Genomic DNA, 24,977 nt, shown 5'->3' on the forward strand with positions numbered 1-24,977 from the left:
CTTAACACTTAGTGTGTTTTGTCACCAGATCACTAACTTTTAATCCGGTTACTATACTTTTGGGGGTGTCCTAAGATCCCTAAAACCTTCCCAAGATCCATATGACACCCCAAAAAGTGTAGTAACATGATCAAAAGTTAGTAATCAGTTAACGACATGGTGACAGAACACACTAAGTGTTAAGTTGGGGGTGACGGACGTCAAAGTGATAGTTGGGGATGACAACGGCCAATAGCCAATAGTTATGGGTGATAAAATCTAATAACCCTAAAATAAATTCAACATTTTTCATCAGAAAAAAAAAATACGAAGAATCCACCATAAATAAGTACTTAACATAACTATCAGAACATAGTAGAACATGGTTGACATATTATCATAAACATAATTAACACAAAAATTAAGACGTTTATCACGATTTAACACAAACTAAAATTAAAATGGTCAAATGAGAGATGTTGACGGAGGCATAGAGTATAACTATGGTTTCAAATTTCTAAAAACTAAATCCAATAAAGTAAAAATATAACATAAAAACCCTTTAAATGAACAAACACAAATGAAAATAAACAAGGAAACATAAATGAACACATTACCAAACGTTCACGAACATAAACGAACGGACGGAACCTCTGTTCATATTCATTAGTTTAACTTATTGAACGAAATTTCTTGTTCGTGTTTGTTCATTTAATTTATTAAACGATCATAAACGAACTTCCCGTCGAACATTTTACGTATTGAATTTATTAACAACGTAAACGGTTTCCCTTCGAACATATCGAGTATATACAGTTAAAGTGATCTATGATCCACCCACTTGGGTGTTGGATTATTTACAAATATGTTAAAGACTAGATACTAATACCTTTTTCTATGACACAAATCAATACCATAAAAAATCATATGTATGAAGCCATTGCTTCTTCAATGCTTCTTATAACTACACTCAGACTACCGCCATTTTCTAAAGCTTTAACCGCAGCTCTATGAGCGTTTTTATGCCATTTCAACAGATTATACGACTGTAAAACCGACCACCTTGCTTGATTCGACATCTATATCAACACAACAACAAAATCATAATCTATCATCATCATAATCATCATCTAAAAAGAGCAAAAACCGACAGAACCGATCATATGGTTGGTTACCTGAGCAACGGATAATGGTGGTTCCAAAAGCAAACAAATGCTCCGAAATAAGTTTTCATCGTTTTCTCCACCCTCGGCTTCACCGTAAACAAGAGCTTCTGCTGCTATTCCGCCAAATAGCACCATGCAGTATCTGAATTAAAAAACACGACCAGTGAGTCGGCCCTCAACAAGCTCATTTTGAAAATATATATATGAAGGGCTGCAAACGAACCGAACGAACACGAACATAGCCTTGTTTGTGTTCGTTTGTTAAGGAAATAATGTGTTCACAAACTGTTCATGAACACTTATCAAACGAGATTTTTTGTTTGTGTTCGTACATTAAGGAAATGAGTGTGTTCCTGTTCGTTAATTTTAGCGTACAAAAGCGAACACAAACGAACGTTCATGAACACAGACGGACATAAATGAAGGCAAACAAACACAAACAAGCGTTCATGAACATAAAGAACACATATCACCCCTATCTTGTACTAAAAATGACGAAGAACAGACACTGGAATGAGAGCGGGGGCGTAGTCGCGTCGCGTCTGCTCGGAATGACAGCGGGAACGGCACTTTTTAACAGGGGTTTCTAGAAAGTAAGGAGTAACGCTAAAACGTAATACACTATATTTAAAATAATGTATTAGTGGGAATTTTGATGTACTTAAAAAAATAAAAGTTAAAAAAAACTCTAATAAACTATTGGAACACAAACGAACACGTTACCTAACGTTCACAAACATAAATGAACAAACGCGATCCCTGTTCATGAGTTTGTTAAACGAACGAAATTTCATGCTCGTGTTCGTTCATTTATTAAACGAACGAACACAAACAAACTTCCTGCCAAACAGTTCACGAGTTGTTTGCTGAACGTTTGGTTCGTTTGCAACCCTATATATATGTATACGTATCTATATATAAGTCAATGTTCAAACATCAATTACATAAAAAAAACACCTGTCAAAGGCAACACCAGTCAGTCGGCCCTCAGCAAGCTCGTTTTGAAGGTTCTCATCCCAAAACTGTGTTCCTGCCTGCACAATTGAAACAACTATAACGCGATTAAACATCTAAGTATCTAACTATTCGCAACACAGCATATTTGCAGGTAAAACTCGAAGATCAGAATCACCTGCCCTTGAATCCCCATCTGCATCGCAACAATTGGATCTAAAATTACTCCTCGAATGGGGCATCCCATAAGATAAGCTGCAATTTCCAAAACAGGAAATTATTAATACATATAACAAAACATGAAGACTCTTATGAATAGTACATGTTTTGTTTTTTATGGTTAGTCCTTTTTTTGGGCTTTTTGCGCATCTACCCCCCCCCCCAACTTTTAACATTGACACTTACACCCCCTTAACTTTCTAAAAACTTTGTAAAATGTTCTTTTGAACCCCTCGAGGTCTGCGTTCTTATTTTTATGTATCTGTCGTTATACATTCAAGTTGGTCTACATCGACTCAGTTCAAATATAATACGTTTTTGTGCTTATTTTTATGTACGTTTTCAGTTGGTCTACATTTTGACGTAAAATTTTTGTTCAGAAACGTGTAAAGTCAAATATAATACGTTTTCATTAGACGATATAAATTCAAGTTACTTTACGTTTCGAAACCGCCGCAACGCGCGGTGAGGGAAATTTCTAGTTCATTAACAAAACACGTTTCTATAACATCGAAATTAAAAATTTTACAGATCAATATGCAACAGAAATGTCATGAATAATGATGACTCACCAACAAGAAGATGCCCTGCTTCGTGAACAAGAATACGCCGCTTGTATGGAGGCCAATAACTTGATATTTGGGCTAAACATGAGCCACCGAGAAATATGGAATCCACCATAGATAGACCCAAAACTGCTGCCAGCTGCGGTCTGAGGTCAACTCCATGGTCAACAAGATATGATAATCCGGCGAAAAATGCAACGAGGACGATACTAGAGCTTGTAGAAAGACCAAATTTCTTTGGTGAAAGTTTGGAAACTGTGAAATGGATTAAATAAGAGAGTTGAAAACTTAATGAGAAACGGACCGAAATAGAAAATGAAGTTTACATTTTTCTTTCTTGAATTTAGCAACCAATTTCATGCTGATGTGGACTTGCTGATGTCACGCAAGCCGCCACATCAGATGCCACATACGCAAAAAGTGCTTATGTGAAAATAAAAATCATTTCAAGTGTGAAAATTGATGTTTTTTTTTTCAAAATTAATATTTTTAAAAGTTATTAAATGACAAATTCAATACTGCATCGCATATAAATATACGCTATAAGATGAATTAACAATAACAAGCAAGATCATGCAAGTTTCAAAGGGAATGCATACCTTCTAAACCAGTTGCAGACTTCAAAACAGTTGGAGTAACATCTCTTGGTCCCTCAAGAACTACAAATTATAAAACAATAATTCTAGAATTCAATCAACGTAGTGATGCATATGTATGATTGTATATAAAGCACACTAGAATAGTGAAACAAGAATTGGAATAATCATGAATAAGAATAAATATGTTGATGATGAAGTAGAGAAACTCGATATAACTACATGAGTGAGTTTATTGTTGCTATTTGGATCAAAGGACACTACAAGAATTACAAATGGAAATTGGTTCAAGAGCTTAACTGCTACTTGCTAGACTAACTTATTTAACTCGTATCTTTAACTCGATAGTGTTTGCATATGCTTATGTTGTAACAAAACACATCATCATCATACTCAGTAAATCCCACCAATAGCAAAGCAAAGGTAGGGTCTGAGGAGGGTAAGATGTAGACAACCTTACCTCTACCCCGTAGGAATAGAGAGGCTGCTTCCAGTGAGACACTCGGCTCGATAGTAGTTTTGCATCAAGCCTTGGACATAAGGCACATAACACTCAGCAATCGGGACAACGACCGATTAGTGCATGTACCCTTGTCTTTCAGCTATCAACGCCACCATATGATGCGTGATTAACCGTCCTTAGCTTGAATAAACATGTAAGCAGTTTGAATAAGAAACTGCCAAATTGTTTATCTCAAACGGCTTATTTCCCCTTAGATAACTAGGGACACCATTCAATTGAGAACAACGATAACTGAGTCTCTGCGGTTACCTAACCACCTTTAGTATCTTAGTAAGGTCTATGCAGGTGATGTTATTCTCTACTTAAAAGGCCCTCCAAGTACTTATATGATAATCGTAAACAGTTTGCTTATATCAAAACACTCAAAATTCTTTCTCTGCTGTATCAATATTTTTAATAACAACCCCTGAAACCTGTAATTTTGTCAAAAACATCCATAAGCAATAATCCATTCAAAATTATGTCAGCTTCTGGGACTGTCTGTGATCATTGTGGGTGTTAAACGGGGCGTGTTCGCTGGGTGGCAAGTTCAACACAACACGAACCCGAAATTTTGACACAAACCCGAACCCGAAAACGATGTTAGACGTATGAACTCGAACACGACACAAATATTCACAGGTTGACACAAACAAGACCCATTTAACCCAACTTTTTCATTTTTTTTTTTCATTTTTTTTTTCATTTTTCCACATATTAATACTTTAAATTTACATTTTCACAACAAAAATACAAATGCATACAAAATAATTATTTTTTAATCATAAAAACTTGTGTCAATTTCTCTTTTAGCTTTAAGTTTCAAGTTTAACCATAAAATAACATTGTACACATACTAAAACAACATAATAAAAGTTATCAGTAAGGGTGCAAACAACCCGAGCGGCTCAAGAAATAGCTCGAAACGAGCCGAGCCTTATCGAGTCCAAGCTTGAGCCTGGCATGTGAAGCTCGTCAGTCTCGTCGAGTCTTATCGAGCCTTAGTGTAATATTAGTTTTTATTAGTATTTAATAACATTTACCCCATATTTAAAGTTGTCTAGTAAACCAGCCAAGCCTAGCTTATTTAAACTTATTTACGAGCCGAGCCGAACCTAACAATAAGCTTGTTTAGTACACGAGCCCAAGTCGAGCCTAAACAAGTCTATTATTTATATTATTATCTAGTATATTAATTAATAGATAATAAACAAGCCGAGCCCGAGCTTGAGAAACTACCAACGAACCAAGCCAAGCTCAAGCTCACATAAGTTAATCGAGCTCGGGCTCGGCTCATTTGCACCCTGTCATGTTAAACCAGTCAATCCGCAAACCCATCCGGTTACTACTACCACAACGCGTTTATAGGGGTGTAAACAAGCCCAGAGGCTCGAGAGCTACTCATTATCGGCTCGGCTAAAAGCTCGAACGAGCCGAGCTTTAACGAGCTCGAGCCTGAAATATAGCTCGTTTAGTTATCGAGCCCGAGCTCGAGCCTGAAATACAAAGCTCGTTTAGGCTCGCGAGCCTAAACGAGCCCGTACAAAAATTTATTTAGTTTATATATAATATAACAATAATGATGATAACATTGGCGAGCCAAGCTCGAGCCGAGCTTTATCCCGTTTAAGCGATATTGAAGCGAGTTCGAGCCGAGTTTTTAGATCGTCTGAGGTTGTTCTCAAAATAGCTCGAGTCGAGTCGAGCCGAGCTCGAGCTTTGGGTTTTACTCGCGAGCTGAGTTCGAGCTCAAATAAGTAGGCTCGAACCGAGCCGAGCTCGAGCTTCATAAAAACATGACGACCCGGCTCGTTTACACCCCTACGTGTTTAGCTAAACAGATTCATGGGTTCAACCCGAAACTGACCCAAGTCACCCAACCCCATTTATTTGCCCAAACCCTGTCTTAGTGTCATAAATTTTCACCCCTAGTGATCATGTTCTACTCATAAATTATATATGAAAAATTACCAATACTGCGATACTTTCCGTACTGATTCAAGAACCCTTTATCCTTCAAAAACACATAAGCAGAAGCAACAAGTCTCATATCATCAGCATTCAAGCACGTGTCCAACACCTCCCAATCTCTCTGCAACTCCACCAATTCACTTTGCAAATCATTAATATCCTGCAGAAATCGAAGAGCTTTACCCAGATCTTTATCCTTAACCGCTTGTTCGTACTCTCTCCATTCCGTTAACGCTTTGGGCGTGATTCGCCGTGAATGTTGACGGAATGGCAACGGATTGTGTGGGAATTCAGTAGAGTGGAAGTTGTAAGGATGTTGTGGTGAAAATGGTGACGGTGGAGTGAATCGGAGAGAAATCGCCATTGAAGTTGAAGAAGAAGAAAGGGGAAAGATTTTTGAAGGTTTTTGCTGGTTTGGATCATGTAGGATTTTTGTAAGTGAAAATACATGAATACCCGTCGGGTTAACAAAGTGGATGAAAATGATAAGTTTTAGGGGCTGTTTGGTACCATTCAGATGTTACCTCTTAATGGTTTAAAACCTCTTAATGAATAAGAGATAACCTCAAGTCTGAATGGTTAAGAGGTAACCTCTGAATGGTAAATCATCACATGTCACATTCTTTTACTTTCTCATTGGTAAAATTCTTAATAGTTCCATTAAGATGTAGCCTCTTAATGACCATTCAGAAGTTGCCAAACAACCCCTTAGAAACTAGCTAGGAAAAAAAAGAGTTAATTGCCAAAATCGTCCCTGAGGTTTGGGCATGTTTGCTATTTTCGTCAAAAATGACACTTTTGTACCAATTACCAAATTGCCCCCAATGTTTGTAACTTTTGTCATTTTCATCCAAACCACTAACTTAGTTTATTTTTTCTGTTAAGTTGAGGATATTTGGATTAAACTGGCAAATATAAAACCACAGGGACGATTTTGGCAATTTACTCAAACCCTTTTTAATTTCTTTTATTTAATTATTTTTGTTACATATATAATAAAAAATAATATACATGGAGTTTTTAGACAAAAAATTAATAGTTTTGTCACGTAATTTTATAAATTTTTATCTAAATCACTAACTCAGATTATTTTTTCGGTTAAGGTGAATGATGTTTTAAATTTTATAAATTAAGACAGAAATTAATTTACAGCTTCTTTCTATAAATCAGTTTTATAAAGAGAAAATGTTATTGGTGTGCAACACTTAACAATCGATTACAGCTTTTAGTATTTATTAGTTGTAGAGATAGAAAAAAATTGTAAAACGTTACATGTTTTTTAAATGTGTTGAGCACCTAGGAAATATGTTGGTAGAAATAAAATATTTAATTAATTAAGATTATGATGGTAACTAACTAATACTTATTCTGAGTGACTTGAGTAAACAAACTTTTGGTTCATAACATTATAATTACAAGAGTTAATAGCCAAAATGGTCCCTGAGGTTTGCTCACTTTTGCCACTTTAGTCCAAAATCCAAATTTTTTAAATCTGGGTCCCTAAGGTTTGCATTTTGTTGCCATTTTAGTCCAAATTTCAAAAAAAATCTAATTTTGTCAGGATTTCTTACTGAATTTTGTCTTCTTCCTCATTTCTCATAAAGGCAAAATTGTCATTATAGATTATTATAAACTAATTTACATTAAAAAAAAATAAAAAAAAACCTCAACGAACTTTAAATAATCCTAATCGATCAAAACCTCTCAACTTCCCTCATCATCTTCTTCCTCAGACCTGCATCAACAATGGTGGTATGCACATGTGGAGCTCCGACGCAACATCTGAATGGTGATATGCTGCGTCGGAGCTCCACATGTGCATACCACCATTGTTGATGCAGGTCTGAGGAAGAAGATGATGGGGGAAGGTGAGAGGTTTTGATCGATTAGGGTTATTTAAAGTTCTTTGAGGCTTTTTTTTTATTTTTTTTAATATAAATTAGTTTATAATAATCTATAATGACAATTTTGCCCTTATGAGAAATGAGGAAGAAGACAAAATTCAGTAAGAAATCCTAACAAAATTAGACTTTTTTGAAATTTGGACTAAAATGGCAACAAAATGCAAACCTCATGGACCCAGATTTAAAAAATTTGGATTTTGGACTAAAGTGGCAAAAGCGGGCAAACATCAGGGACCATTTTGGCTATTAACTCTAATTACAATTTGGTGGGTAATTTTAAGGTTTGGTAACGATACGATGTTTGATAGGGGGCACTGGCTTCTGTTTTTCCTTAGGAGCGAATTTAAAAGAGTAGAAGATGAATTACAAACTTGGTACATATGATAAAAAAAAATTTATTTGACCTTTTTCAATAAGGTCACCAGCATTTTAGTTTTATAAAATTTAGAGGTTTAAGTAGATTTTATTTTTGTAGAACTGATCTTTATAAAAAAATAGAAATTAATTTCTGTCTTAGTTTATAAACATCCTTCGCCTTAATAGAAAAATTAACTTAGTTAGTGGTTGGATGAAAATTTTCTAAAATTATGTGACAAAGATATTATTTATTTCATATAAAAGTTGCATGTATATTCTTTTTTATTATATATGTAAAAAATTAATTAAATAAAAAAAATTAAAAGAGTTTGAGTAAATTGCCAAAATCGTCCCTGTGGTTTTATATTTGTCAGTTTCATCCAAATATCCTCAACTTAATAGAAAAAACAAACTAAGTTAGTAGTTTGGATGAAAATGGCAAAAAGTTACAAACATTTGGGGCAATTCGGTACAAAAGTGTCATTTTGGACGAAAATGGCAAACCTGCCCAAACCTCAGGGACGATTTTGGCAATTAACTAAAAGAAGAATTTGAATCAAAGTGACGAAAGTGAGGAAAGCATTGGGATAACTATGGCGGTTTAATCATGTTTTCAACGGTAAAAAGGATTTTAGCTATTTCACATCGAGTTGATGCAAAAGGTTAACTCCCATTCGTGTGAGGGACCATTGGTGTTATATTTATGCATAAATTAGGACGAGTGATATGGTTTCGCAATAGACTATGAATCGAGCATGATTTGAACAACGAGTGTATGACGCGTGCCACTTTGATAATGATTTTGGGATCCGTTAGTTTGTGGCTATGTTTGTCAGGGTACTTTTAGACAATTGTGATGTGATTGATGATGAGGAGCGAGCCCAAGAATTAGATAACTCTTACATAGACGAGCTTACTCTTATATAGACTAGCTTCATTTGGGAAAATAAGGTAGAAAAGGCCCAAAATTTATACAAGCCTAACTTAGGCTATGGTCGGAGTTACGGGGCACGCGACTAGTGGAGGGTAAGGTCTCGAAAAGCCGGATATTGTAATTTAAAAATTTTGGCAAAACTGCAAAATTTAGAAAAAAACATATAAAAGGGAGTTTATTGTAACAGTTTGAGTATTCAGAAATATATTAATCTTCTTGGAGAATAATTCTTGTTTATTATTTACTTCCGCTATGCGTCAACTGAACTCTATTATTTGCTTCCGCTCTGCGTCAACTGGACTCTCTACCTGTCACACCACAACTGAAGGCGGAAACATCAGAGTGAGATGAAAACGAGATTGCAAATTGCAAGAGACTTCATAATGGCTAGTTGTGACAAGTATTTAAAGTAACGATTTTCATTTCATGCTAATATAAATACATTGTTTCAAAGAAAATTATAACATTTCAAACATAACATTTTAAACAACAAAACATAAACTACATTACATTTTCCCACTTCCTTAGCCGCTAGAGCCATACCTGTTGAGATTTTTCCTTCTTTTGTGCGCCAAATAAACATATTAACATTTGGGATTCCACCAGAACTCATTCGCCATGATGTTAAGATCTAATTGTTCCAACAACGATTTTCGTACCTCTTTTACTATAAACCCGAGATCCTTACTGTTCCTCCAATATCACTTATCTATTATGTTTGAAATTTTTTGCTGAAGAATGAGGTTATTTAAGGCCTCCATCTCATTTAACTCTTCTCCATTCATTGGTGTTCTGTACCACTCCAAACACCATAGAATACCTCTATTACATGTACTTAACACTTTTTGACTTTTATCTTTTTATTCTTCGCCAGTTGAAAGATACGTGAGAATTTTTCACATAAACTCCAACCTTCAATCCATGTATCGGTCCAGAATTACGAACCTACATTGCATACAAGGTAATTATTTACTATAATGTCGAGCTTTAGAAACTCCGAGTCGACTCAAGCTATGGCTTTTCCAAATAATTACTGTAGCTTTCCAACTCCCTCTGAACAAATTGAATAACCTAATGGATTGAACGCATCCTTGACTGCTAAAAAGATTATTCTATTCTAGTTTAGTTTAGGAAGTTTTGCTGCAGTCGATTCTTCTATCATTGGATCAAAGTGATCCTACCGGCAAAAGATAGTAATTCCGCCTTCCAACTGGCAAACCTTTTGTTAGATGAGTCTATTATTTCTCTCCAACTTATCACTTTATTAATGTTTGCGCCGACTTTTAGGCCCAAAAATATAAATGGTAGCTTCGTGTGCTTGCACTTTAACTCGTTTGACATTCTCACCAATTATTGATCTATCCCAGTAGTAGTTCTTCCTTTGGTTTACCCTTAAACCCGAAACCATATAGAAGCATCTCAAAATTCTCCTTAAATTGCACAAGTTTTTCTTCATCCACTCGCTGTATGTCACACCCCCAGCCGATGGCGGAAACATTGGAGTGAGACGAACGAGATTGCTCGAGACTTCATAACACTAATGTGACAATATTTAATTCAAAACTGATTTCATTTCATAACAATATTGTCAAGTACAACATGTGATATTCAAATTACAACAATTGTTTCAAAATACAACATTGATACATGAAGCAAAGTACAACAAAGTAATACAATACAACAACCTATCTAGTAATTCAAAATGGGTATCTAAAGTATCCCTACTAGATTTCATCATCCTCAACATCATCAACCTGCAATATGTTTAAAAATACATGGTTCAATACAAAATGTATTGGCGAGTATACAAGTTTGATACATAGCATAAGTATAAAAGATTTAAACGAATCCACATAGCAAACTTAGTTATCGAGATTAACGTAAAACTGGCATGCGAATATTCAAGTCAATCCTCTGATTACCGCAAGTATTAAACTTAACATGACCACAAGACTACGGGTGGTGCGTTACTCATATAGCGCTATACATGTTAAGGGGAGGCCCGTACGAAGTTAATGACAAGTTTATCACATAAGAATACTCCAGAAACACGAATCAAGTATAACGTATTAGCATGTATGTATTGGATTGTTTGTGTGTTTATATAAAAGTCTAAGTGTAACTGTGTAAGTTTAATAGTAAACATATTGCACCCAAAGTGTGAAAAGTAAAAAGGGCGCTCGAGTATACTCACGGTTTTGCTAAATCTTCTTTAATTAATCCTGCGAGAGTTGAGTTATTGCCGAGAGCGCTTGGAATATCGAGGTTGCCCTACAGGTGGGTAAACGAAGGTGTGAGTTGTTGGAGTTTAAACGGTGGATTTGGATTTGGATTCGGAATTAAAGTACGTAAGTAGATAGTATAAAAGTATGATTAAAGCAGAAAGTATATTTTGTCCATGCACTCGTTAAGATACTGAGTTTCTGTGGTTTCACGGGTCCTGATTTTCTTGTCAGAATCAGTAACGAGGAACGTGGAAACAGAATAAACGGAAATTGAAAACAACACAAACTGTTCGGGCGACTGGACAGTTCGTACGACGGGGAGCCTTTCGCACGAAATGGGTATCCTTTCGTGCGACTTAAGTCTGTTTGGTGTGAACCGAACTTCGTTCGAACATTTTAACCATTAGTCAGCTATGTGTGTGAGTTCAGTTAAGCTATTTAGTTATAGATATAGTATAGTAATAGTCCAGAATGTCAAAGAGTTCATAGAAGTCATGCATGGAGGTAATAATCTTGTTATAGTTCACCAAAGCACAAGTTAGCTAACTTAGTCACTACAAAAAAAGGCCATCTGGTGGCACACATTTTTAATGGCATTTAGGTTTTGTGTTACTAATTTTTGGTTTTAATGGCACTTTAGGTATTTAACACTTACATTTAGTGGCATTTAACTTTTATGTCACTAATTAAGGTTTTTAGTGGTATTTTGCATATGCCACCAAAATTTTCTATATATTTTAATGGCACTTTGCCTGTGCCACAAAAAAATTTAAACAACTCATTTAAAATTTTCATCATTTCCCTCTTTGAAACCTAAAAATTCCCCTAATAATTTCTTCTTCTCTTTCACCAAATAAATAATATACGTGTGTATATGTATGTGAAAAAATAAATAATATAATGTGTCAAAATGAATAACTAACCATGTAAAATAAAAACCGAAAAAACAAAAACAAAAATATAAAAGATTTTTTTTATCTAAATAGTTAAACGTGTTAACGGCTCAACCCGAACCCGACCCGATTTTTTAAAAGGGTCGTGTTAGTCGACCCAAACCTGTTTTTTTTTTTTTTGTGTCGGGTTAACGGGTCGTGTCAAGAATTGCCTCCCCTAGTATACATGTTAGTGTTTCTTTTAAATTAAAGAAAAAAAATAAAATTTAACTTACAGAGAGGAAATGTTGCCTCAATATGTCAAAAACATTTTTTTAATGTTAACTAACGACATGTGGTTTTTATATATCAAAAGTAATTTATTTTAAAAAGTAATCTACCTTTCGATCTACAGGTTTCCCCCTTTTCCCAAATTTATGAGCGCCATTTCCTCTCTTCAAGGGTTTCCCTCTTTCACTTGCCCATTTCCCCCACAACCCTTCACCACCGCTTCCTACCGCATCCCAACCACCTCCTCTTTTTCTTCTTAACCTACACCAGTGATATGGATTAAATAGCTTTGACTATTAGAACAGGGGTTTACTTGTAATAAATAGATAAGACAGGGACCAATAGTGTAAAATTGTAACAAAACAGTTAAGAGTCGTTGTATCTGTTAAATACCGTTAGTAGTTAATGAGAAATCAGTTGTTGGTTGAGCTAATTCTTCTCTCTGTTGTTCTTCTTCATTTCTGCACGTATCAATTGGTATCAGAGCACCGATCCTCGGCTGTTCTGCAATCCATTCGGTCCGTCTTCACTTCAATCAGTAGGAATTGATCAATTGTTCGGTCAATTCTGTTCGTATTCTTCTAATTCGGAAATTGATCATCGTTTCGGTCAATTTGTTCATTCATTTAGCCGGAATTAATCAATTGATTGATTAATTCTTCCAATTGTGATGGCAGCTACTCGTAATCAGACTGAATTAGAGAAAGTGATTAAAGAACACTCTAATTCCTTGTTGAAATTCGAAGCGTTTGTTGAAAAAGCTGAGAAATCCTTTACGGATATTAAGCAAATTCTTGAAAAGTTGACTAATCATCATTCAAGATCAGATGGGGATTCAACTTCACAAGGAGAAATCATTAGTAACACAAGAAGTGATCGTCTATATCGTTTGGGAAAAATAGAGTTCCCAAGATTTGATGGGACAGAAGTAGAAGATTGGATCTGTCGCTGTGAACATTTCTTTGATGTGGATGAGACACCGGAAAATTTCAAAGTTAGATATGCAGCTATCAATCTGGAGGGGAAGGCTATGAAATGGCACTCTTCTTATCTCAAAAGATTGACCAAGCCTATTACTGAGGTAACATGGTTTGAGTATTCTAAAACAATCATTGATAGGTTTTCCACTACCTTGTTTCTTGACCCTATGGGTATTCTTACTTCCACAATTCAAACGGGATCACTAGAGGATTATTGTGAAAAGTTTGATGCTAACTTGTTGAGAGTTACAATTTGTGAAGAGTATGCTGTTAGTATTTTCTTAAATGGTTTGAAACCTGAATTGGCTTGTCCTGTAAGAATGTTTGAACCACGAAATATGAAAGAAGCTTATAAATTTGCAAAGAAACAAGATGCTTCAAATCAAACATTGGCCACTAAACACAAATATCATTCTACCTACAATGGGAAATTCTTTCCATCCAACTCAAATTCTATTCAAAACCCTACTCCTATATCTACGGTTAAACCTCCTGTTAACACAGCCCATTTACCTCTTCTACCTTCTCCTCCTATAACCCAAAAGATGGCTAACACTAAGTCCTTATCAACCAAGGAAATGGCCATGAAAAGATCAAGAGGGGAATGTTTTTGGTGCAATGATAAATTCACTCCCACACACAAATGCCCAAATAAACAATTGTTTAGTATTGAGTTGATAGGGAATGATGAAGAGGAAGTAGAAGGGTCAGATGTTACTGAGGCAGTCATAGACACTACCACAACAGACCCACTTATTTCAATTCATGCTTTAATGGGGGTACCTTCTTTTTCTACCATGCAAGTGGTTGGCAACATTGGTACTAAGCAGTTACAAACATTGGTGGATTCAGGTTCTACACATAATTTTCTTAATGAGAAGTTGGCAAAGAAGCTTAGTTGTCCTTTAACTGACATTAAACCTATGAGGGTTGGGGTAGCAAATGGAATTCCTATCATGTGTAACAAAATCTGCCATGATTTCCAGTGGCAAATGCAGGGATTGTGGTTTAAGGCTGATGTGCTGGTAATTCCATTAGATACATATGATATGGTGCTTGGCATCCAATGGTTATTACCCTTAGGGGATATTGTCTGGAATTTCAAAGAACTAACTATGCAGTTCCAAGTGGAAAATGAAGTATATCAATTAAAGGGCAATCAAACAAATAAGGTGACACTTTGTTCAATGCAGAATATGAATGAGCTTCTTCATAATGAAGCACAAGTGTTACAAGGCCAATTATTCAGTTTGCAGATGACAGGAGGTGAAGAGGGTCAATTTCAGCATAAGACTATCATTCATAATACAGGTCAGATGGATGCTATTGAAGCCTTATTGGAGTCTTTTGCAGACGTGTTTAGAGTGCCTACATCTCTACCACCTTCTAGGCCATATGATCACAAGATTATGCTCAAAGATGAATCAATGGTGATCAATTTGAAACCCTATAGATATCAAATGGCACAGAAAGATGTAATAGAATCTATGACCAGAGAGTTGTTAGAAACTGGAGTCATAAGAGACAGCACTAGTCCTTTTGCAGCTCCAGTAGTGTTGGTAAAAAAGAAGGATGGAAGTTGGAGGATGTGCATTGATTATAGGAGACTGAATGAAGCAACTGTTAAGAACAGTTTTCCTATTCCCTTAATAGAGGAGCTGCTAGATGAGTTGGGAGGGGCCTCTATTTTCTCTAAATTGGATCTAAGGTCTGGTTACCATCAAATCCGAATGAACCCTGCTGATGTTCATAAAACTGCATTCAGAACCCATGAGGGCCACTTTGAATTTTTGGTTATGCCCTTTGGGCTAACAAATGCTCCTGCCACATTTCAAGCATTGATGAATCATACATTTAAACCTTTATTAAGAAAATCTGTGTTGGTATTTTTTGATGATATACTGGTTTTCAGCAGAGATTTGGAGCAACATCTTTTTCATCTTAAAGAAGTTTTGGAACTGCTAAGAGCTAATCAGTTGTATGCTAAAAAGAGTAAGTGTTCTTTTGGTGGGAGGTCAGTTGAATATTTGGGGCACATCATTACTAGTGAAGGGGTATCAACAGATCCTAAGAAGATAGCAGCTATACAAGAGTGGCCTACACCTAACAACATTAAACAGCTAAGAGGGTTTTTAGGGCTATCTGGGTACTATAGAAGATTTATTCAATCTTATGGGATCTTAGCCAAGCCTTTGACAAATCTGTTGAAAAAAGATAGTTTTTTGTGGAATAAGGAGGCTGAGCAGGCTTTTGTACTCTTGAAAGAAGCTTTATGTTCCCCACCAGTATTAGCATTACCTGATTTTTCAAAACCTTTCATTTTGGAAACAGATGCATCTTCTAAAGGAATTGGTGCAGTCCTGATGCAGGATTCTCACCCATTAGCTTTCATCAGCAAAGCTCTATCACCAAGACAACAGGCCCTCTCTGTCTATGAAAAAGAATTATTGGCCATCATGTTTGCTGTTAAGCATTGGCAACATTACTTGACTATGGGTCACTTTATTATAAGGACAGATCAGAAAAGTCTTAAACATCTGCTGGAACAGAAATTGACTACACCATTGCAACATGTTTGCCTGTCAAAGTTGATGGGCTTTGATTATGAAATTGTGTATAAAAAAGGTGTTGAGAATAAAGTAGCTGATGCTTTATCCAGAGTTCAAGGTCCTACATTGTTCACTATTACAGTTTCCACATTCAACCCTGCACTGTTTGACAAGATAAAGGAATCGTGGGAAGAAGATACTGAGCTGTTTAACAAGTTGCAAAAATTGAAGGCTGGGGATCAAATTAAACACTATCATTGGGATGGAATCTTGTTTACAAAGAAAGGGAAGGTTTTGATTGGGAAAAATGAGAGGTTACAGGAAGAGATCATTAGGTGGTGTCATGATTCAGCCATGGGGGGACACTCAGGAGTACATGCCACTATTCAAAGAATTAGAAGCATGTTTAGATGGAAAGGCCTGAACAAACAGGTTAGACAACACATAAGGGCCTGTAACATTTGCCAAAGAACAAAAGTGGAAAATGTGGCTTATCCAGGATTGATGCAGCCTCTTCCCATTCCTAAATTTGTCTTTTCAGACATCTCTATGGACTTTGTGGGTGGATTTCCAAAGATACAAGGCAAAGACACCATCTTAGTGATTGTTGATAGGCTCACTAAGTATGGTCACTTCATTCCGTTGGGTCATCCTTACACTGCAGAAAGTGTGGCTCAATTATTCCTTGATCATGTTTTTAAACTGCATGGGTGGCCTAATACTATAGTCTCTGACAGGGATCCGGTTTTCATAAGCAGTTTTTGGAAAGCTTTTACTAAGATGCAAGGCATCCAGTTAGCTTTATCCACTGCCTACCATCCTCAGTCTGATGGTCAGACCGAAGTGGTCAATAGATGCATTGAATCTTACTTGAGAAGTATGACTTTGGCAACAAATACTTCATGGTTGAAATGGGTCTCATTAGCTGAATATTGGTACAACACAAATTTCCACTCTTCTATCAACACAACTCCATTTCAGGCCCTATATGGATACCCTCCTCCTATATTCATTCCTTATATTCCTAAGGATTGTTCTAATGAGGCAGTAGATCAGATGTCTATTGAAAGAGAAGGGGTTATTAAGGAATTGAAACATTCCTTATTTCGTGCTCAGAATCGAATGAAACAATTGGCAGATAGCAAGAGACTTGAAAGGGAATTTGCAGTAGGTGATTGGGTGTTTCTCAAGCTTAGACCTTTCTGTCAGAATTCTCTTAAAAATTTCAAGCCAAACAAACTCAGCCCTAAATACTATGGCCCCTTTTTAATTGTGGAAAAAATAGGGAAGGTTGCATATAGATTGGATTTACCTGCAGAAGCACAAATGCATCCCACTTTTCATGTATCCTTGCTCAAGCTGGCAAAAGGGGATCACTCTCAGATCGTTCCTCTTCCAAGGCAACCCAGATTTCTGTTTACTCCGGCTACAGTAATTGACAAACGAATGGTGAGACGTCATAATCGAGCAAGAGTAGAAGTTTTAATCAGATGGCAGGACTTACCAGTGGCTGATGCAACCTGGGAAGATTTAGCTGAAATGCAAGCCAGATTCCCTGAATTTGATTTCAATTTTGAGGGCAAAATTTCTTAAAGGGGGGAGTATTGATATGGATTAAATAGCTTTGACTATTAGAACAAGGGTTTACTTGTAATAAATAGATAAGACAGGGACCAATAGTGTAAAATTGTAACAAAACAGTTAAGAGTCGTTGTATCTGTTAAATACCGTTAGTAGTTAATGAGAAATCAGTTGTTGGTTGAGCTAATTCTTCTCTCTGTTGTTCTTCTTCATTTCTGCACGTATCAACCAGTGTTAATATTAAGGGAGTCTTCCACTTCCTGATTTGTGTATGTTTGCTGAATCAGTATTAATATTTCAGATTTGTGGCTGGTAAGTAATCCACTCTAATTCGATTGTGTGTATGTATGAGATTCAACCCGAGAATGTGATTGCTTTCCTACAGATCGAGAATCAAGGAACAATGGTGGTGGTGCAAGCACCAGGCCAGCGGCGGCTTAGGGTTAGGGGTTCAACAAGGGTCATTGACGATGTGGTAATATCCGAAATTTGTTTGGAGTTAGTAAGAACACAACCACATCAGAAATTTGTTTTTTGTATCCTGCAAATCTTTGATTTCTGCTATATTTCTAATAAATTATTGATTTCTTTTATTTTATATGGAGCTATTAGCTAGCCAAGAAGTGGCATCCAGATGCAAATGAAAACGATCCAGAAGCAGTAAAAGGTTTCAGGAAGTTTCAAAGGCATATGTGACTACTAAGGTGTTATTTAACTCATTATATGTTTTTCTAGTTTTTTATGTAGTAGAGCTGCTTTAATAAAAATTTCTCTCCAAAATTTAGTAATTTTTTGTTGTTTAAATATGTGAGAAATGAGTATTATTATTTTAAGAAATTCATTTTTCTTTAGTTCATGATAACGATAATAAAATATGTTTATGATCTTTGAAACTAACAAGACCTTGTATGAGCTCATACAGTGAACAAATCTCAAAAGTAGCTTGTATTGTTGCAGGTTCTGAAAGATGAAGAAAAATGAGCTCAATCATGATCAGGTTCAAATACTATCTTTTTATTATTGACCTTGTAGATCTTGTAGTCTTACTATATCAGTTTTTATTATTGTGCTTACATTATTCATTTGAGAATGTACGTCCTACTGAATATCTTTTTTCATTTTATTGACAGCTGTATAGCTTGGTCATGACACTTTTGAAGCAAGTGCTAGTGCAGCTGGTCTCGGTCAATGGCGCAATCCATTTCAGGACCTCAATGATGTGAGTTCTTGATGCTTTACGTAAATGAGCTACTCATTGCCTGTTAGTTATTTTCCATACGTTCATAGTTGTCAATAGCGGTTGCTAAGGTCGCTATAACGAATAGCATAATGTATAGGTCGAAGGTCTAGCCATAAATAGCGGGATTTCTGTCTTTATTTTAAATATAAATTGCATTTAAATATAGCTATAAAATAGCTGGATTTTAGGTTTTTGTTAAATATACATGTAAAATGGCATATATATACCAGGGTATTTTGATGTAATATACACTTAAAATTAATTTTTTTAGTGTATAGCTATATATAAAATAGCGCCCGCTATTTATCGCTACTCGCTATGTAGCATATTACCTTATCGCTCTTTGTTGCTATTCGCCATTAATAACTATGTGTACGTTTAATTAATGTATGCAACAGACATCATTTAGTCATTCTTTTTTTAACCCAAATGCGTTATGAGCAAAAGGGCATAAAGTTTAACCTGCTTTACAAAAGAAAATACCAACACTGTACAACCAAACGTGCTATTATGCTAAAACTCGATATTTTTTATCTAACGTTGTCTTCAACTATACTCTTATTCTTTGATTATAACTCGTCTTTTGCATATGTTGGCTTGATCAGATTTTCGGTTTTGGGCCATTTGCTAGGCAATTTACCGGCAAGGATGCTAAGGTCTCGATTTTTTTAGTATTTATTTTTCAGTGTCATTTATGCATTTGATTTGTCATCTGATGTCTTACTGTATTCTTTCATCATGCACAGGTCGCCCTTGAACTTTCGTTTATGGAGGTTGTTCAGGGATGTACAAAAAATATAGCAACGACACTTATAGAAACGACTTGGGTGACCTATAGGGACGGGACTATAGAGACAATATGTTGTAGAGACGACATGTCGTCTCTACAGGTGAAAAAGGCTTATAGAGAGGACATGTCCTCCCACCGGCCAAAAAAATGTCGTCCCTATAGAATCTTTTTCTTGTAGTGATACCGCGCAACCTGAGACGGACTATTTGGATGCAGCTTTAGTTACCATATTTCAGGTTTTTGCTCGACTTCTTTCATTTTTTTTCCAATTTAGGCTCAAGCGCAAGCTCAGCTTGGTTTGAGCTTTTTGCGAGCCGATCTTGAATAGCTCACAAATTCTAGTTCTTGACCATTTTTCCGTATTTTTAGATACACATGGAGGAAGGGCCTGGTGATATACTTGTTTTTTTATCTGGTCAAGAAGAGATTGAATCCATTGAGGGTCTTGTGCATGAAAATCTCAAGAAATTACCTGAAGCCAATCAGAAACTCTTAATTTATCCACTGTTCTCTTCTCTTCCATCGGAGAAGCAAATGAAAGTTTTCACACCTGCTCTAGATGGGTTCAGAAAGGTAAACACTTGCGATGTTTTGTACGATCAAACATATTTGTACTTGGTCGTCTGATCATGGAGTTGATTTTTGGGTGTTGTTATTGGTAGGTTACACTGGCAACAAACATTGCTGAAATATCAGTAACAATACCAGGAGTCAAGTATGTTATTGATCCTGGATTGGTAGAGGTGTGCAATTACTCTCCTGACAGTGGGATCGAATCTTTGATTGTTGTTAAAACCTCGAAAGCTCAAGCTCTTCAAAGAAGGTAAACCAGGCGCATTAAACTATGTTGTTTGTAAATGATGGGAATGTGATTTGAGTTTTAAATAACTAATACTTTAGTTATAATATATATTTGTGTTTTCTTTTCGCAGGATGATCCCCTATGTGTTGCTGCCAGACAAGATGGGAAGATATTAGTCTCTAGTTTGTGGGTTGATCACAGTTTCGATGTCGGAGCGCCTGTGGATACAACCTCAGTCACGATATTTAACTCGCATGAAGATTGTGAAAGAGATTCATGAACATAATGAAGTTTTGTGTTTTTATTCATACACTTGTTAGTTTATTTGGGTTATATGTTTGATCATTAGACTTAGATCGACACTTATTAGCCATTTGGAATCTTTGTAAGATTGATTGAACTTCTAATGAAGTGATTATTTTATGATTTCTACATTTTACAATTTTTTTATATTTTTTAATCTAAATAAATGATAATTGTAATTAATTAAAATGAATATGATAAACGTCAATGGCATTTAATTTGATGTGATTTTTGTGGCAAAAAATAAGTGCCACTAAAAGCTCAAAAGTTTGTACTGGTAGATAAAAAAGTGCCACTAAAAGCCTAAAAACTTTGTGCGGCACATTGAAAAAGTGCCACTAAAAGGCTTTAGCGTCAGCGCTTCTTGTAGCACTTTTTTTGTGTGCCGCCCATTCTTACAAGATTCTTTAGTGACACTTTCTTGTTTTTCTGTGGCACTTTTTGCATGCCACTAGATGGCATTTTTTTGTAGTGTTAACTAACCAAAGCTATTTAGTTATAGATATAGTATAGTAATAAAATTTGGGCTTTTAGTTAATATGAATTTCCGACTAAATATAAGTTTTTAATTAATATGATTCTTTTGAGGTGTTGGGCTTTTAATAAATTTTGTTTGTCAGGGACCAGTGACAGAACTAACATTTTAACTGAAGGATCACACTTTCACAACATAAAACATCCTTTTGCATTGTAACTATAACTCTAAAAACACAAAACAAATTGTTAGCTAATAATCTTAACTAAGAAATTTTTATTAGTAGCTTTGTTTAGATTTATGTTACCAAATATTTTCTAATAACATGTATCTAAATAATAAAAAAAATATATATATTTCTCATTTCTCCGTTATATATTAATTGTTAAAAAGGATAGAAAAAAATTAGGAAAAAATTAAGATTAATAAATCCAAAACTTATTCCTCGAAACTTATATTACTTGTTAGATTTTAATTTTTTTATCATAATAAATAATAAAAGATGAATATATATCTCAGTGAAAGTGTTGTAATTGAATATCTATTTTAGGTAAAATCAAATAATATTAAGAGTTAATTACTGTTTTCGTCCCTGTGGTTTGTCAAAAATCACTATTTCAGTCCATTAGTTTAAAAATTGCGATTTCAGTCCCTGTGGTTTCACTTTCGTAACCATTTCAGTCCCTGTGGTTTCACTTTCGTAACCATTTCAATCCATTATTCTGTTAAGTACAGGGACTGAAATGGTTACGAGGTGGACTGAAATGGTTACGAAAGTGAAACTACAGGGACTGAAATCGCAATTTTTAAAATAATGGACTGAAATAGTGATTTTTGACAAACCACAGGGACGAAAACAGTAATTAACTCTAATATTAATAGATTCAAATAAAATATAATTATAATACCTTTTATGTGTTAAGTGGGCTAGAGAATACCTAGTGAGTAGGTTAGACCTCTTAAATATAATAAAACAAAAAATAATGCTCTAAACTTTTGCTTCTTCTTCTTCACCTAAAATCCACCATTGTTTCCTGCAACTACCTACATATATCTTCACTTGAAAAAAAAACTTCTCGTGTGTTGTTTAGATCCACCGCTATTTAGGGGTATTCTAACATTTCTCAAGGGTATCCGGTATATAAAACGGAAAAGAATAAAAAAAAAATCACACTTCGAAGACAAAGTTGAGGGGTAGCACGGGCACCCCCTCAACTAGCCAAAGATCCGCCCCTGATGGGTCCATGATTCAGCCAAGTTCGAAATCAGAATGTTTGTTTTATAGAAAGTTTGAAAGACAATCTCCAATCTTTAGCTTGGTCCTCAACATGTTGAGAGTTGTTGTCAGATTGCCAAGGCAATATGAGAAACCAAAATTTGAATGATTGTAGAAGTGCATAAAAACTTAGAAAAGTAGAAGAAATTTAGATGGAATTAGAGTATTTTTGAGTTGCAAACTCACTTAGAAAGTTTCTGGAAACAGCTCAGCTGAAATGCTCAAGTTCAGTAAGTGAGAATTTCGGAGTTGTGGAAGGTGAGAAATGCAGTTGTGGGTTCGTATTTATAGGCTGGAATGGAGGTTGGAACGAAAGGGATGTTCGGGCGACAGGGCCTCTCGTGCGAAAGGAGCCTTTCGCATGAAAGGGGCCTTTCGCACGAAAGGGTATTTCCCTTTCGCACGAAAATTCAAGTTCGTCGATTTTGTGCGTTTTTACCGGTTTTAAGCGTTTTAAACGTGCAGGTGCAATGCACAAGTGTAATGTATGAATAAATGAATGTATAAATGAATTTTGCATGTATAAACAGGTATTGTATCAAGTATGCACGTACGATGAATGTATAACAAGTATTTACGAATTATGTACAACAAGATGTATAAAAAGATCAAGCTTTTATTATGATTCAAGCCTCGGATTACAATGATTTGAAATGAAAGACGAATACAAAGAGAATACAAGTTTCTAAAATAGAAATACATACAAAGTTTCTAAATAAGGAAAGTTACAAAAAGCGAGACATTACACTCTAGACCATAAAGATGGCGCCATCCGCGTAGAACTAGGGCTGACAATTTTAGACACGTACATGAATACACGACACGAATCTACACGAAGTTAATAGGTATCGTGTCTGACCTTAACAGGTAACAGGTACTAAACAGGTAGACACGAAAATATCTCTTAATTTTCGTGTCTAAACAGGTAAATTACATGTTTACCTGTTTAGTACCTGTTAATACATGTTAACAATTTTAATATAATAAAAAATATAATTTAGTGGGACCATGTGATTTGAAAACCTGATCTTATTATTTATCTCTCTAGTTTCCCTAACCCTTCCGAGCTGTTCCATTCCAATGGACATATTAAAAAAAACCCTAATTCTAACCTTCTCCAGCCCCACTCTCAGCGATACCACCGCAACCACCGGCCGTCGAGAAGAAAGATCCATGTGAACTTTGAATTGAAGATTTGAGAAGAAAGACCCATGTGAACTTGCGTTTATGTATTACTAGGTTATCACCCGCGAACTTCGCGGGTAGAAAAATTTACTTTATATTAATCGAGTTATGTCATTAAATAAAATAAAATACATGTTTTCAAACGTAATTTTTTTATAATTGTTTTGAATTGAAAGTTGTAGTCAATGGGTTGCGAGTAAGGTCAGAAACTTCGGGCAAGAACCGGAGGCAGAAACTTGCATCTCTGAACGACCCATGGAACAAAAAAAAAACTTTTATTTTTATAATAAAATATACACATGAAGTTGTTCGAACCTGTAAAACAAACTCATTTAATTAGATTTAGAAGTGGCAACTCTCTCTCTATCCTCTTTTCTGTGTGTTAAATTATTCTTTTTTTCCTTTTCCTTTCAGTTTTTTGTTCAGAATATAATTCAGATTATAACAACCTCTCATTTTTTATACTTAAATGTGAATCTAATTGTTCAAACTTATTTGTCTACAATCAACAAAATCTCATATAACCAGCAATTTCATGCACAATCAAAGGTGTCACAATCAAACACAAACATAATTCAATCTACACATTTCTCAAAACACAATCTCTAACATCACTAACCTGTAGCAATAATTCAAAACCCTAACTAATGTGTTGTGCACTCACTAATATCTGCTACACATGTCTCACTTATTCATCTTCACAACTTCAAACACATCTTATCTAACACCTTATGCCAATCAACAAAATCTCATATATACATAAACCTTGAATATTACTCAAACACATCTTATTTAATGAATCAAAATAAAAACACATAAACCTTGAATATTACTCAATTTATGACTACTATCACACAAAACAAAACTTTGTCAACAAATTATACTAACTTATGCAATGGTAAACCATAAAAATAACAAATTAATTTAGATGATTAGCCTTGCAGAAAACCCAAATCGGGAAAGTTTACCAGAATTGTTAGCGAAAAAAATCAGACTCAGATTGGGTTACTCAAGCGGATATTAATCACGAAAAAAATCAGACTCAGATTGCCATTACTTCAAAATTTAAATTTAAAATAATGATTGAGTTCAAAATTTAAAATTTAAAATCTGAAAATCAAATCACTAATATCCAATCCCGTAAATCAAGCAAACTTATTAGGAAAGTCTAACCTTTAAAATTTAAATTCAATTTACAGTTTCGAAATTTAAAATCAAACACATTAATGGCAAACTTTCAAATCTAATAAGTTATGTTCA

At 35.2% G+C, this 24,977-nt stretch overlaps 1 protein-coding gene and 1 long non-coding RNA gene across 4 annotated transcripts; one reads left to right on the forward strand and one right to left on the reverse strand.

The window, feature by feature from the left end:
• Positions 1-718: 718 nt before the first annotated feature.
• Positions 719-6,378, reverse strand: LOC110877275. Its single transcript, XM_022125430.2, has 7 exons — positions 5,954-6,378; positions 3,484-3,543; positions 2,891-3,139; positions 2,278-2,354; positions 2,103-2,179; positions 1,155-1,287; positions 719-1,058 (listed from the first exon to the last, which is right to left on the reverse strand). Exons 1-7 carry the CDS (start codon positions 6,315-6,317, stop codon positions 903-905), a joined length of 1,116 nt encoding a protein of 371 aa, XP_021981122.1. The 5' UTR covers positions 6,318-6,378; the 3' UTR covers positions 719-902.
• Positions 6,379-17,873: 11,495 nt separating this feature from the next.
• Positions 17,874-20,912, forward strand: LOC110874150. 3 transcript variants are annotated; one of them, XR_004864007.1, is made up of 10 exons: positions 17,874-17,958; positions 18,032-18,121; positions 18,259-18,350; positions 18,604-18,643; positions 18,777-18,865; positions 19,492-19,542; positions 19,633-19,912; positions 20,046-20,249; positions 20,339-20,499; positions 20,609-20,912. It is a non-coding gene; the product is annotated as an uncharacterized LOC110874150 (long non-coding RNA). The 3 variants fall into 3 exon arrangements; XR_004864005.1 differs by having other exon boundaries at positions 17,881-18,121; XR_004864006.1 differs by having other exon boundaries at positions 17,881-18,121; positions 18,785-18,865.
• The last annotated feature ends 4,065 nt before the right edge of the window (positions 20,913-24,977 follow it).

This window comes from Helianthus annuus, chromosome 8 (assembly GCF_002127325.2).
Source record: "Helianthus annuus cultivar XRQ/B chromosome 8, HanXRQr2.0-SUNRISE, whole genome shotgun sequence".
NCBI lineage: Eukaryota > Viridiplantae > Streptophyta > Magnoliopsida > Asterales > Asteraceae > Helianthus > Helianthus annuus.

Coding starts and splice junctions, on each gene's coding strand:
- LOC110877275 (XM_022125430.2), bottom strand. CDS start 6,317: ATGGCGATTTCTCTCCGATTCACTCCACCGTCACCATTTTCACCACAA. Junction 2,180..2,277: donor AGATGGGGATTCAAGGGCAG/GTGATTCTGATC, acceptor TCAATTGTGCAG/GCAGGAACACAGTTTTGGGA. Junction 1,288..2,102: donor ACTGGTGTTGCCTTTGACAG/GTGTTTTTTTTA, acceptor TTTTTAATTCAG/ATACTGCATGGTGCTATTTG.